Genomic DNA, 13,515 nt, shown 5'->3' with positions numbered 1-13,515 from the left:
CTGAGTACCCCCAGCCGGTGCCGCGTCCACGCCCTCCGGGCCGCGCGGCGAGAGTCTTGGGGAGCTATGCTGAAGCTGGGTGGTGCGGAGGACGCCGCGCAGCTCCCCCTCGGCGCGCCCGCGCTCCTGTCCCGCGCCCGCGCCCAGACCTGCGGCCCCCGACGGCTCCCGGGCTGCGGCCCGCCTAAGCCTTGCCTGCTTGCTGCTGCTGCTGCTGCTGACGCTGCCGGCCCGCGTAGACACGTCCTGGTGGTGAGTGTGACTCTCCGGGTTGGGAGGGTGAAGCTCTGGGTCGGAGAGGCCGGAGGCTGGGAGGAATACACAGCCCCGGCACCCCGCAGCTCAGGAGACCAGGTTGTCGGTTCCACCGAGTGAGACGTCCCGCAGGGCTGTCACTGAAGTTGCGGCGTGGCGGAGGTGGGGCGGCAGCGGGGAGATCGAGGAGCGCCGCCGAGGAGGTGGGTGCAGAGTATTTGGAGCAAGGACGCCGGTGGTCGAGGCTTTCCAGAACCCCATATGCCGTGCTCATACTTCAGCTCAACCCTTTTAGGGCAAAAGCTACCTTCCGAATTTCGCTCAGGGTGGATTCAAGAAAGCAACCGCCTCTCTGGGGCCTTCGGTGACCGTCCAGCAGGAACCCCTGATCACCCATGGCCGCTGCCCTGGGAGGTGGAGGAAGGGGCTGCGCGCGGGTGGAGGAGCCTCTCGCTAGGCCACCCCTTCGGTCAGGTCGCGCAGCAAGGCTTCGGTGCGGCGGCGGCACCCAGCGCAAGGGTTAGAAGTGGAGCCCATTGACTCCCGCAATTAAAATAAAACACTGGGCTTGCATCATTAGGCTCTGCCTTCAGGCTCCATTTTAAGGACGTCAATTCGAACCTTGCTATCTCCTTTCCAGCTTCCCTCTTTTCTTCCCCACATGTCTCTCCCCTCCGAGAACTAGGCGCCTCTGGCCCCCAAATATTGAGACCCTCCCCTTAGATTTCTTGCAGGCCTTACACTCCAGACACTTCACAAGAGGGCAGATGAGCCAAAAGGCATTACAAACCGACTAGATATCTGTTCTTTCCTGAGTCCCCTGCTCCCAGTCCCTGGATGGCACTCATCTTTCTCCTTCTGGGGGCAGGGCAGGGGGGGAGAGTTGGACTGAGAAAAGTCTTCTCTTTCCTCTTCACCGCCCCCCCCCCCCCCCACAGTGGCTCTTGGACTGGGCTCCTGGCCCTCTTTACCAATGCAGTGCCGCCTTCCTGTCTTCACTCTGCCCCCTCCCTAACCTTTCCTCCCTCCCCCGCCCCCCCACCTCAGGGTGGTCTCTTCTCCCCTTCCACCCTGTGGCTTTTCTCCTCAGGACTTGGAATCTTGGCTTGGAAGGGTGAGGGGTACTGGCTGAGGGGCCAGCAAGCTTGGGCGGCAGATTCCTATCATTTCAAGATGCGTCTCTCACCACCACCCCCCACCCCGTTTTCCTGTTTCAGAAAAATCTCTTCTGGATTTTTTTTTTTTCAAATCTCTGCAGTGTTGTGGAAGGCAAGGAGGGGGGTTCTGGATGGAGAAGGGAGGCCCATATCTTACATCTGGCTTGAAACATTCCTTTAGAAAGGGAAGAAGGGGGATGAGGAGAAAAGCCTTTCAAAGTTCTAAGTGAGCACAAAGCCATCCTTTACCTTCAGGGCTGTTTGACTGGGGACAAGCACCCTCAGTGGCCCAGCAGAGAAAGGATGAAGTGGCCACTGCACATCTTTATCCACCCAGATGGCAGTTTGCTTCTAGGAACTCGCAATGCCTTCCTTCCAGTTTGGGATGCTGTCTTGGGGACCATGTGGTGTTTAGTGAGGAGTGTCAAGTCAGTCTGGTAGTGTCAGCTTGCTGGAGGTGGTTCCCAAAGACCCATCTGGAGTTCTAGTCCCCATTTTGTCCCCGTGGCGACTGTCTCCGCCTCTTCCTTTCTGCCTCTACTACGTGCCCCCCACGTGGTTCATATTAAAGTTTTTGAAAAAAGTCCTGGGTGGGAAGCAGGCGGGTGAAGCAGAGGGATCCAGCAGTCCCTGTGCCGGGAGGGAGGCAGCAGCAGGCCAGGACGGGGAGTGAGTGCAGAGGGTAGTTCCACTCCTGGCCGCACACCTGCAGGGCCCTGGTGCCTGCCTCTGTGGGCATCACTTCTGGGATAAAGTGGAAAGCTGCTTTCTAAAGGCTGGTCAGACCCCCAAGGGGGTTCTCTCTCTTTCCCATAGGGAAACCCCAGCAAGACTGGTACAACCCCCAGAGGAGATGCTGTGGGCTGTGTGCATCCCTGTCCCACTCTGGAGCAGTCATCGCTCTCAGCAGCAAACAGGCTGCTCTTCCTCACAGCCCTTCCCTTCTTTTCCAACCACTGCTCCCCTCTCCTCCTCTAACTAGAGGAGGAAGAGATGGTCTCTTCAGACTCTATAACAAACAAGGAACAGGCTCCTGGCATGTGCTTCCTGTTCCATTTTGCACAGGTTGGACATGTCATGGATTCACAAAGGGAGAGGAACAGAGTGGCATCATAACATTAGCAATATTGTTGCCACATAATGAGCTGTTACTAAGCTCCAGACTCTGGCTAAACACTTTATGAACATCATCATCTTCAGTCCCCCCAATAATCCAGGTACTGTTATTATCACCATTTCACATAAGAAGAAAGTGAGGAATAGGAGGGAATGGCATGAAACCCAAGTTCAACCCATTCTGAAGTCAGATCAGCCCACTCCTGGCTAAGCCTCCCTTGGAGTGAAGATGACTGTGGACGCTGGAGTTCACCTAGTTCTCCCCTGACTAGCTCTGATGGACAGAGCTGGCTATTATCACTTACTACTCCCAGAACCTCAGTTTCTTCACTTGTTAAATGGAGATCTCTCTCTTTCTCACAGGATTGTTGTATAGAAAAATGTTTCATAAACTGTAAGGTACCATATAAATGATGTATTAAGAGATTAAGGGAAGGTAATAGTTTTATCCCTCTGTTCAAAGCTTTATATGAGCTGGACTGAACCATGTGCACTAGGGACTATAAAAGAAAAGAGGAAATAAAAAGAGGCTCCCTGACCTCATTAACAAGACACAAACAAAACATGTGCAAATATGCTGGCAATGTCCACAAGGAGTAACGCTATAATTGAAATGAAGTTTATGACTAGCTGGGGGGAGAAGAAAGTAGGGGGTATATCAGAGCAGTTAGGTTTAGTCAACAAATAGTTATTGAGTACCTACTATGTGCCACACACTGTTCTAGGCACTGGGGGTATTGAAGTGAACAAAACAGACACAAATCCCTGCCTTCGCGGAGCAGTGCACGCAGATCACCTGGGTGTTGGTAAGGTGCAGCCTCTCTGACTGGGGCCTGAAGCTCTGCTCTTCCAACAGATCCCCAGGCGATGTGAACGCTGCTGTTCTGGGGACCACACCTGGAGTAGCAGGGCCAGCATACAGAGTAGGATAGGAGTCACTCTGTCAAAGGGAGGGATGTAAATGGGTCAAAAGCAGGTGAAGAAAACGTTCTGGGGCAGGAAGCTGGGAAGGAAGGGAAACTTCTGGATGGGTAAACAAAGCCAGAGGGTCAGGGGTATCTCACCACTACCAGCCCATGAGCCGGGGATGCCTTCAACATCTCTTTGACCCTAACAGCTGAGCTGAGTGCTTGGCACACGGTAGGCATTTTGCAGGCATGTGCTGAGAAGGGGATGGGCTGGGGCTCGGGCTCAGTTTTATTGGAGGTCCCCACACCAACTACAAGGGGCTGACCGTGGTCAGCAGGCAAGCGCCTGCTCTGTAGAATCTTGAAGCAGCCACTTGGTGGGGTGAGGCGGGTAGTAGGAGAAACTTATTTATTCTTCCCATCTTAGATACTGAACAGATGTTCCCACGTTCAGTGAGGATGTTAACAAGAAGGACCAGTGTGGGCTACAGCAGAATGGATTTAAGTCAGACCACAGGAAGGACTTTTTGCCAGAGTTTGGCCTGCCTCACTCCAGACTGTCTCATGAGGGCTGGATGACTGGTCTCCCATTCCCATCCAACCCCCCTCTTCCCAAGCCCCAGTAAAAAACAAACAAACACCCATTGCATAGGGCGATACTCCGGGCTGAACTGGGGAAGCAGAATGGTGGTGAGACAGGGACGAGCTCCAACTCCAACCGTCTTGAATCTCCAAACAAAGCACCGCAGCAGTGGGTGTAACTCCGGGCTGTGCGTCAGGCGGCCTTTTCCGGCCTGGCCCAGACCGGGGTGTTTATTTTGTTTGTTCCTGGAAGCTGTTGCCCTGATGGACAGTGCTGGGGACGCTGATTCCATGGGATTTCTCAGTGTCTGGTCAGCCCTCTCACCCCTCCCCCGGGACAGATGGGCCCCATCAGCCCTGCTGAGTTCCAGAAGAGGCATCAGCCCTCCTTGTGTTTGTTTGAGTTGGTATCACCAGTGGTGATCCAGTCTATGGGTGAGGGCGGAGTGTGTGAACTGGGGGGAGGGGGTTCATAGAGCCCAGGGCAGCCCAGCTTTTCCCCTTTACCCATTGGCCACCCGCCCTTCCCCTCACCCACTTCTAGGCCCATTTGGGGGGCTTTCCCAAACCACAGGCTCATTCACAGCCCACACCAAAATCTTTTCTGTTATAGCAGCAGAAAAGCAGGCCTCCCACCTGTTCAGAAAAGGGGAGGGAAGGCGTCCCTTGATGTGTTAGGACAGGAGAATGGTGAATTCCCAGCAAATCAAGGAAGGTGTTGGAGAGATAGAAAGGGAGTAAGGAGTGGGTGGGTGGGTCAGATCTCATTTGGTGGCCTTGTGGGGAGAAAAAGTGATGATACACTCTGGTCTTCTCTCTGGGCTGGTGGTGGAGTCCGGGCTAAGAGTGTTTGAATGAAAAGATTGCCGGGAGAAATCTGAGAATGACTCTACCAACCCACCTATCTTTTAGTAGCCAAATGATCTTCTTATAATAGTTCATAAGGGGCAGATTGGGGACTGGAATATGGGGAGTGTCACCCTCTTGCTTTACCTTGGCCTTTGGCTTCCCACAGCAACAGCCCTCTGCCCATGCAGGACACCCTGCCCTATAAGTTGGGGAAGAGGATTTTGAAAGAATCAAGACTCAGAAGCTACAAAAGGCCATTGGCCTGGAAATAAAGAGTAAGGGGAAGAGAGCTGGGAGTGGGGTCTCCTCCCCAGATCTCGGCATTGGGAATGAGGATCTTAGCTGCATGGGTCTGACTAGGGCTATAAACATTACTCAGAGCTGCCCTTGATGTCTCTTCCCACTGGCCCCTCCCTGTCTCCATCCTTCTTCCCCCAAACCATGTCTTCATGGACCAGCCACGCAGGATGTGCCTCTTACATGTGGGAGTAAGAGTGTTATCTCAGACTCTCGTTTTGTTAGTTTATTTTTCCATGAGGCTCTTAATGTTTGTTAAATAAACAGGCAATGGGTTTATGTGACATGCCCACAGCTTTCTGTGTACGTGACACATGCCTGGCCTGCATTCTGGGAGTGTGTGTCACTTTGGCCTTTGGCAGGGGAACTGGCGATGCTGGGAGACCACTCAATTACTCTCTCTGCAACTGTAGAGCTATTTCTCCGGAGCTTGTGGGGACCGGTTCTATCCATCAGCCTCAGGGAATGTGGGCTGGGAAAGGGGAAGGCACCACTCCAGGGTCTGAATGCCAAGCCTTCCCTTCCTTAATCCTGTCCTGATGCAGAAAAAGGGCCGAATGCTCTGACAGGGCCATCTCCACCTTGCAGGTACATCGGGGCACTGGGGGCCCGAGTGATCTGTAACAATATCCCTGGTCTGGTGAGCCGGCAGCGGCAGCTGTGCCAGCGTTACCCAGACATCATGCGCTCGGTGGGCGAGGGTGCCCGAGAATGGATCCGAGAGTGTCAGCACCAGTTCCGCCACCACCGCTGGAACTGCACCACCCTGGACCGGGACCACACTGTCTTTGGCCGTGTCATGCTCAGAAGTAGGGGCCTCTTCCACCCTGCCCAGCTCTTCCTTCCCTTCCTGTGCTTGGGGTGGTGAGTGGGTCGGGTAGGCGCAATCCCCTCTCCCTCTCCTGCACACTTCTTCATCATCAGAGAAACAGTTGTGGGCAGAGCGCAGGATACAGTTGGGAACAGACCCTCAGTACTTTAGATATGTAGCCAGGGGTCCTTCCAGGTCCCAGTATTCTGGGATGATGGGACAAAGGAGCGGCATTCCATCTTTCTTCTTCCCTTTCCCGTCCCTCCCCAACCCCCAGCACTGTCAGGCTGAGGACTAGGTTCTTATCACACATTCACTCCCCTCACTCCAATACTCCCAACACTACAGTAATGGGAGCAAAGATAAACAGAAAGGTGATACATAAATATTTGGAGAGTCAGCAGCTTAGCCCCAGCTCAGCAATAAAGCTAAGCAGAGCTAGACAGTAAACTAGGAGAAAGGGAATGAGATGGGAACCCAAAGGTGTCAGAAGGACAAGAGAGATGGGTCATTGATCCGGGAGAGCAGAGAGGGAAGGAAACAGGCGCGGAAAGTAGCCTGTCACTTCAAATGGGCTGACCCCTGGGCCGGGGTGTCCCCTGTTGGGAACTGTCCAGCAGAGTGGGCCTGAACAGGCATGGACTGTGGACCGAGACAGGCTTAGCTGAGCCAGGACTGCACTCAGTGGGAGGGGTGGACACCCGCAACTTGGTCATGGATACATCCAAGGAGTTTGGAAGGAAGCAAGAGCCCAGGTCAGCCCAAGAGGTCAGATGTACAAAGAAGTGGCTGGAAAGTAGTGAAGGCTAGGGGAGGGATCAGGGCCATTTGAGTCAAGAGGGTACAGGGCTTGCTCTACGAAACGAAGAGATTTCAGTCGCAGTTCTGTGGGCCTCCTTGCTGAGACACACTCTCCGTTCCTCCCTCTAGGCAGCCGGGAGGCAGCGTTTGTATATGCCATCTCGTCAGCAGGGGTAGTTCATGCTATCACCCGCGCCTGTAGCCAGGGGGAACTGAGTGTGTGCAGCTGTGACCCCTATACCCGTGGCCGACACCATGATCAACGTGGGGACTTTGACTGGGGTGGCTGCAGTGACAACATACACTACGGCGTTCGCTTTGCCAAGGCCTTCGTGGATGCCAAGGAGAAGAGGCTCAAGGATGCCCGGGCCCTCATGAACTTACATAACAACCGCTGTGGTCGCACGGTCAGTATTCACGTCAGCATGTGCCTTCCTCTTTGCTGGGGGCGACCCTATGTATGATCACGGGATAAATGCGAAGGAGGAAGTGCTGACGGCTCTGGGTCACTTCCAAAAGACCCGACCCCTTGGGACAGGAGCAGGAAACACAGGGAGCTTGCGAATGCCGCAGTGCAGCCAGGTACACAAGGTCTTCACATAGGAGGAAATCAGGGGGAGACGGAGAAAGGAAGGGAAGTTAACTCTTTAAGAAGGAAAAAGCTGCCTCCATAACGATTGAGGAGGAGAAGGGCTTGTTCACTGGTCTCTGAGCACCTCCTCTGTGCCTGGTCCTTGCTGGAAAGTGACATGCCACAGAAGGAGAAGGCATGATACCCTGAACTCCAAAACACATGATGTGCCAGTGTCCTGTAATCATAAACAGAGTCCTGTGGCCCTAAAGTTCCAATGGCCTGTCATAAAAAGGAGAGCACTGCTGGTCCAGGAAGTCTTCCTGGAAGGAGAGGTTCTTGCATTTGATCAGGAAGAATGGGTGGGATGGATGGGGAAAGACTGACCAATGGCTGCACTAGCTAGCCGGAACCAGGTCCCGCAGCCTGCAGAGCCCTCATGTTTTCAGTCCTAGGGGTGATTAAGTGCCCTGACTGGCTGCCTCTCCTTTACCTACCTCCCACCTCCCAGGCTGTACGGCGGTTTCTGAAGCTGGAGTGTAAGTGCCATGGCGTGAGTGGCTCCTGTACTCTGCGCACCTGCTGGCGTGCGCTCTCAGACTTCCGCCGCACAGGTGATTACCTGCGGCGGCGCTATGATGGGGCTGTGCAGGTGACAGCAACCCAGGATGGCGCCAACTTCACAGCAGCCCGCCAAGGCTATCGCCGTGCCACCCGGACTGATCTTGTCTACTTTGACAACTCCCCAGACTACTGTGTCTTGGACAAGGCTGCAGGTGGGTAGAGAAAGCAGATGGGGAGGTGGGGGCATCGAGACCCAGTTCTTAGTGCAAGCACCCCTGGGTAGTCACGGTTTGTTCAGCCTCAGGAGTTAGGGAGGGGAGCTGAGGGAGGAATTAGTCTCCTCCTGATATGAAAAACCTCATAATGAGATTGATGATTTATGCCTCGGTCCGCCAGGCCCAGTGCTGCCCCAGCAGAGAGGAGAGGCCGCTCAGCTCCTTCAGGCCTGAGGTCTGTTTGGTATACAGATGTGATAGATACTACTCAGTGAATGTTAAATAAGTCACCTGTTCTCAGTATCTCAGTACCAAGCAATGCATGGACCACACCGAAGCATAAGATGCAGCCCCAAGTCATTGGCTCTTTACAATCTAGCTAAGAAATGAGATATAACAGGTAGACAGATGCAACTGCAAAAGAGAGACAACTGGAGAAAGCAAGAGGAGCTGAGCTGCAAATGTGGAATGTAAGCTGTTTCTTGAGGTGTGGGGATTATCTGGGTGCTAGAGGGGACAGGTGACATCGTCTACACAGAGCAGAATGGTAGGTGGTGCACGATCTGTTCCAGGAACAGAGAGCAGATTAATATCCCAAGTGGAGAGTTGGGGTGAAGGAGGTTAAAGGTAGAAGGACAGTTGGGATCAGACCATCAGTGGCCTTGAAAGGCTTATCCCATGACTGCCACTGAACCGTCTAAAGGGGGGCTAGGAAGGCAAGGAAAGCGGAGGTTCCTGCCAGGCAAACCACTAGCAGGGAGCAGCAAACATCTGTGCCAGATATTGTGGAGGGATTGTTGGGGTGCTGGAAAGTGAAATGATGTTACCCCAAAAGAATGGAAGTCACCATCTGGGCTCAGGTTTCGGGTTCAGATAGGTTAATCTAGGAACAATGCGCAATGCCACAGAACTGCTCTTCCCTGGGAACTGCCTTGGACTCCCAGGCTCTTCCCTGCAGACCCAACCATCAGACTCGGCTGAGGTGGGGTGGACTCAGAAGCCTCGGCTGTCTTTGGTACTGCTTTTCACCCATAACTGTCCTTACTGAGAGTCAAGTGGCTCAGAGCAAAACTGGCATAGACATAGAGCGGGGCTGGGTATATTTCCTGCCCACGTAGTAACTGAGAGGACTACTTCCCAATGCTGGAAATCATTCCAAAACCTCTGAGGTGTAAGCCTATGCATACACCTAAAATACACATTTGGGGAAGAATCTTTGGAGTTAGGATGAGTCATATGTATGTTGCTTTTTCTCAGAGGCATAAAATTAAGGCTCATAAAACCCAAAGTGGGTTCTGGAATTCAAAGGGTCCAAGTCATCCCAGAGGGTAGAATTCCCTCCAGGGCAGTGCTGTGCAACTGAACTTCTGTGACGATGGAAATGTTCTAGGGCTAATACACTAGCCAGTTAGCTACATGTGATGACTATTTTTTTAAAATATATTTTTATTGATTTCAGAGAGGAAGGGAGAAGGAAAAAGAGAGAGAGAAACATCAATGATGAGAGAATCATTGATCGGCTGCCTCCTGCATGCCCTACACCGGGGATTGAGTCCACAACCCAAGCATATGCCCTGACCAGGGATTGAACCGTGACCTCCTGGTTCATAGGTTGACACTCAACCACTGAGCCACACCAACTGGGCCATGTGATGACTATTTTGAAATACAGCTAGTGTGCCCGAGGAACTAAGTTTTAAAATTTATTTAATTTTAATTCTTTTAACTCTAAATGAGCACATTTGGCTAGTGGCTACTACACCAGATAACTCAGCTCCAGAGGGTAGGGGAGACTTCTGATGCCCAGGAAGGACTTAAGACCCAGCCCTTGCAGTTATGAGAGTAACATGCATAGGAGACCTAGCCAGCCCATGCCCCAAGCAGTGGTCTCTTGACATTTGGATTATATATTCCTAGCGTATAAAAAAATTTGAGCATACACCTCCAATATATGGATAGTTACTTATAAACTACATATATAAACTATAGTATACTAATATACATGTTATACAAATATAATATGTATATTATAAACAATACAGAATCGATATTTTAAATTGATGAGGTAAAAAACAAAGATAGAGGTTCTTGTATTTTCTTCTCATATCCCAGTGGAATGTCAGACTGCTGCTATAGAAATCAGTTAATTGATTCCCCTTGTTGAACCCCCAGGCTAGTCAGTTTCCCATCTCTGGGAAAGGGCTAGAGGAGATACGCCTAGGGTCCATCCCATCCAGAATTCTTTGGCTTTATGGTCTGTTGGCAGGGTCTCCTGTGCTAATATCAGTGAGATTGAGGTCCTGAGCATCATCTGTGCAGAGGGAAAGCATCTCCCCTACCCTTCGAGAGTCCCCCCTGTAGGGTCTTTAGGAATTCCTTAGGGGTGTGCTTCCAGCCAGTCATGCCAATCAGTTCACCTCCTCCATTGAACAGAGATTGTAGATAAAACACAACAATCCACTGAGTTAGATGCTATTATTATGCCTATTGTCCAGAAAAACAAAGCCCAGAGAGATTAACTAACTTGTAAATCACATAGCTAAAAAGTGGCTGAATGGGATTTAAACCTATACACTCTGATACCAGGCCCAGCTTTTAATGGCCATACTATACTACTTCCCTGTATAGTACAACTTAATAAAATATAAACTAAGGACCAAAATACTAACAAATAGTAGCTGGATCAGAGTTGTGGCAAGACTTCTTGGAAAAGATAAATTATAGGCTGTTATTTCTTTTAACTCCTTATTATGGGAAAATTCAAACATAAAAGAGAGGGCCTTCAGCCAGCTTTAACAATGATGAGCATTTTAAGGCTAGGCCTTGAAGGGGGTCTGGAGATGTGTGCTGGCAGGGAGGGCACGGCAGGTGAAGTCAGTGGTCTTGAGGTGGCCTTGCTGGTGGGAGGAAACGAGGCTGGTGTAGAGGGCCATGAGGAGATGATCATTTTGGCTAGTGGGTATATTTTCAGGAAAAGAGATTCTTTATGGTTTCCTCAGGAGGATGTGGGTAAGGGAACCCAGAGCAGCTGAAGTAAGAGGTACCTTGATTCATATTCTCTCTCTCTCTCTTTCTCTCTCCCCACCCCCCCCCGCCCCCACCCCAATCCAGGTTCTCTAGGCACTGCAGGCCGTGTCTGCAGCAAGACATCTAAAGGGACAGACGGCTGTGAAATCATGTGCTGTGGCCGAGGGTATGACACAACTCGAGTCACCCGTGTCACCCAGTGTGAGTGCAAATTCCACTGGTGCTGCGCCGTGCGGTGCAAGGAGTGCAGAAACACTGTGGACGTCCACACCTGCAAGGCCCCCAAGAAGGCAGAGTGGCTGGACCAGACCTGAACATGTCAATACCTCACTCATCCCTCCACTTCAAACCTCCTGACTCGAAAGCACAAGATCTTTGCATGCACACCTTCCACCACCCTCAACCCTGGGCTGCTACAGCTTCTATTTAAGGACTTGGAGAGTGATCCAGAGGGACTCTGGTGTCCTGGCTGGTTCCTTAGCCCTTGGAAGGAGTTGACAGGGGACGTAAGAAACTGAGCAGCTCCAACTCCCTGCTCTGGAGGCTAGAAGGGAGAGTGGAAGAGGTGTAGGTGTGATATGAGTTGCACTAAAGCATGTGGTCGAGGCTCGTGTCTTCTTTCCCCTGCACTGGCCTACGGACACTTCTGTGTGTACAAGAGGAAAGGTACCCGGAGAGCGCTTCCTTTCGCTCCTACCTGGCTGAGGGTAGATAGGACAGAGATGAAACCACTTATCTCTTCCCTAGGTCAGTTTGAGCAGACTGTCTGGTACCCTCCAAAAACCTCTTAGGCTACAACATTCTTTCATTATTGAGAGTTAGATGAGAGTTAGCCACAGTGGACAAGGTTCCATTCATATGCTCACGTGTTTCTAAACTGCTGTGTTTTGTAAGGGGAAATATTACATAACTATACAAACATCCATTCTCTTCCCATCTCTCTCTCCTTTCAGCCTACATCAGACAGCACTACTCCCTGGGCTCACTTGCTGCCTGTTTAGATGAGTGGCAGGCAGTGATAGCCGTGCCTAACAGATCATCAGAATACCCTGGAACATCCTGAGAAAGAGTGATTTAGTAAGCCTTGGGATTGTTTTTAAAATTCCCACGCATTATTCTTATGTCCAGCCACGTTGAAGAAACACCGAGAAAAAGGTATAGGACTTGTGGAGGCGGGAGAGGGCAGCAGTCCTGATCTCGAGGGTCCACAATAGGCCTCCGTGTATCGTAAGCAGATCGAGATCTCCAGCTTTGGCAATTTTTAGGAGAGGATCCTAGCCTTTGACGCTGGTAGTGGGATCCATGACTACGAGGGAAGGAGAGCTGGGGCTTGGAGCCAAAGTGCTGAGCATCTTAGAAAGCAGCCTTCCCCCACTGATTTTCTCCCCCCTCAGCAAGAACTCGTCTTTATGTAGCGACTCTCCACGTCCTGGCGATGATGACTGTTGTTCCTTCCATGTTTGGCTTCCGCAGGGGAGTTCCTTCTATGCTACTACCCGCTCCCTAAATCAGCTTGCGGTAGCTGAGTCTCCAGAGGCAAGCTAGAGGGTACGAAATGAAGTCTCCAAAACTGTGATGTCCTATTTTTATGTGATTTGAACAGTGGTTATCTCTTCCCACTGATATCTTAAAGGAGAATACTGTAGAAATTTGCAGTTATGACAGACATGGGTTGGAATCACAGCTGTTTTTGATATTTTAAGCAAGAGACTCAAATTCTCTGAGCCTCTACCTTCTCATCTGTAAAATGAGGGTATAAAACTATCTCAGATACTGAGCATAATTACAGCTCCAAACTCTAGACAACAGATACTCTCACCAAAGCCGCTATCTGGTCTCGCCCATCATGACTTACTTCAGAGCCTTCACCTAAGGACAGTCAAGTACTGACAGCAGGCTGTGGATTCAGGGGCCTACCCGAGGAATTCTCAGTGTAGCCTCCCCCTCTCCCAAGTTCCTCTCCAACATCCCTTGGGGTCCTCACATGTTTGTGGAACAGCTTCACTCTGCACAGGCAGCAGAAGGAGCCATAGCTCTGGGATAGGGGGGCAGATTTATTTGGATGATAGGACTAATATTTGTGTAACCTGTGGAGACCTGTGTGGGAGAGTTTGGGGTGGTTTTTCTTTTGGCAAGGGGGTTTGCTCCGATTTCACATCCATTAACACAAAACATGAGCTAGTCAGGGCCCTTGTGGTCTGCGGTGAGGGGATGCCTGTGGAGAAATGGGACTGAGTGAGTCAGGCCAGGGGAATGTCTTCCTTGAAGAGTGGAGGCAACTGGATAACTGATGAGCCAATGGTGGGATGAGGGAGGGGGCACGGGAGGGAAGAGAAGAGCTTCTGACATCTTGAGCTGGGAT

General features: G+C 51.4%; 2 protein-coding genes across 10 annotated transcripts in view; one reads left to right on the top strand and one right to left on the bottom strand.

Moving 5' to 3' along the window:
* The window catches only part of ST7L (suppression of tumorigenicity 7 like), a 138,468-nt gene that overhangs the window by 54,343 nt on the left and 70,610 nt on the right, over positions 1-13,515 (bottom strand). The window contains exon 15 of one of the 9 annotated variants that reach the window (XM_023757063.1): positions 7,225-7,369. The exons of the other annotated variants lie outside the window; for them this stretch is intronic. Within the exon in view, the coding sequence (XP_023612831.1) occupies positions 7,283-7,369 (87 nt within the window). The 3' untranslated portion in view covers positions 7,225-7,282. Of the gene's footprint in view, positions 1-7,224; positions 7,370-13,515 lie in introns of those variants that run through there. 9 annotated transcript variants of the gene reach the window in all.
* WNT2B (Wnt family member 2B) lies at positions 67-12,234 on the top strand. The gene is given in 6 exon segments (XM_006092519.2): positions 67-114; positions 116-252; positions 5,753-5,973; positions 6,906-7,183; positions 7,859-8,123; positions 11,238-12,234. Coding segments are annotated over 6 exon segments (1,179 nt in total). The 3' UTR covers positions 11,468-12,234.

This window comes from Myotis lucifugus, unplaced genomic scaffold (genome assembly GCF_000147115.1).
Source record: "Myotis lucifugus unplaced genomic scaffold, Myoluc2.0 scaffold_101, whole genome shotgun sequence".
NCBI lineage: Eukaryota > Metazoa > Chordata > Mammalia > Chiroptera > Vespertilionidae > Myotis > Myotis lucifugus.
The sequence above is the reverse complement of the archived record's forward strand: the minus strand, read 5'-3'. Positions and strand labels throughout refer to the sequence as shown.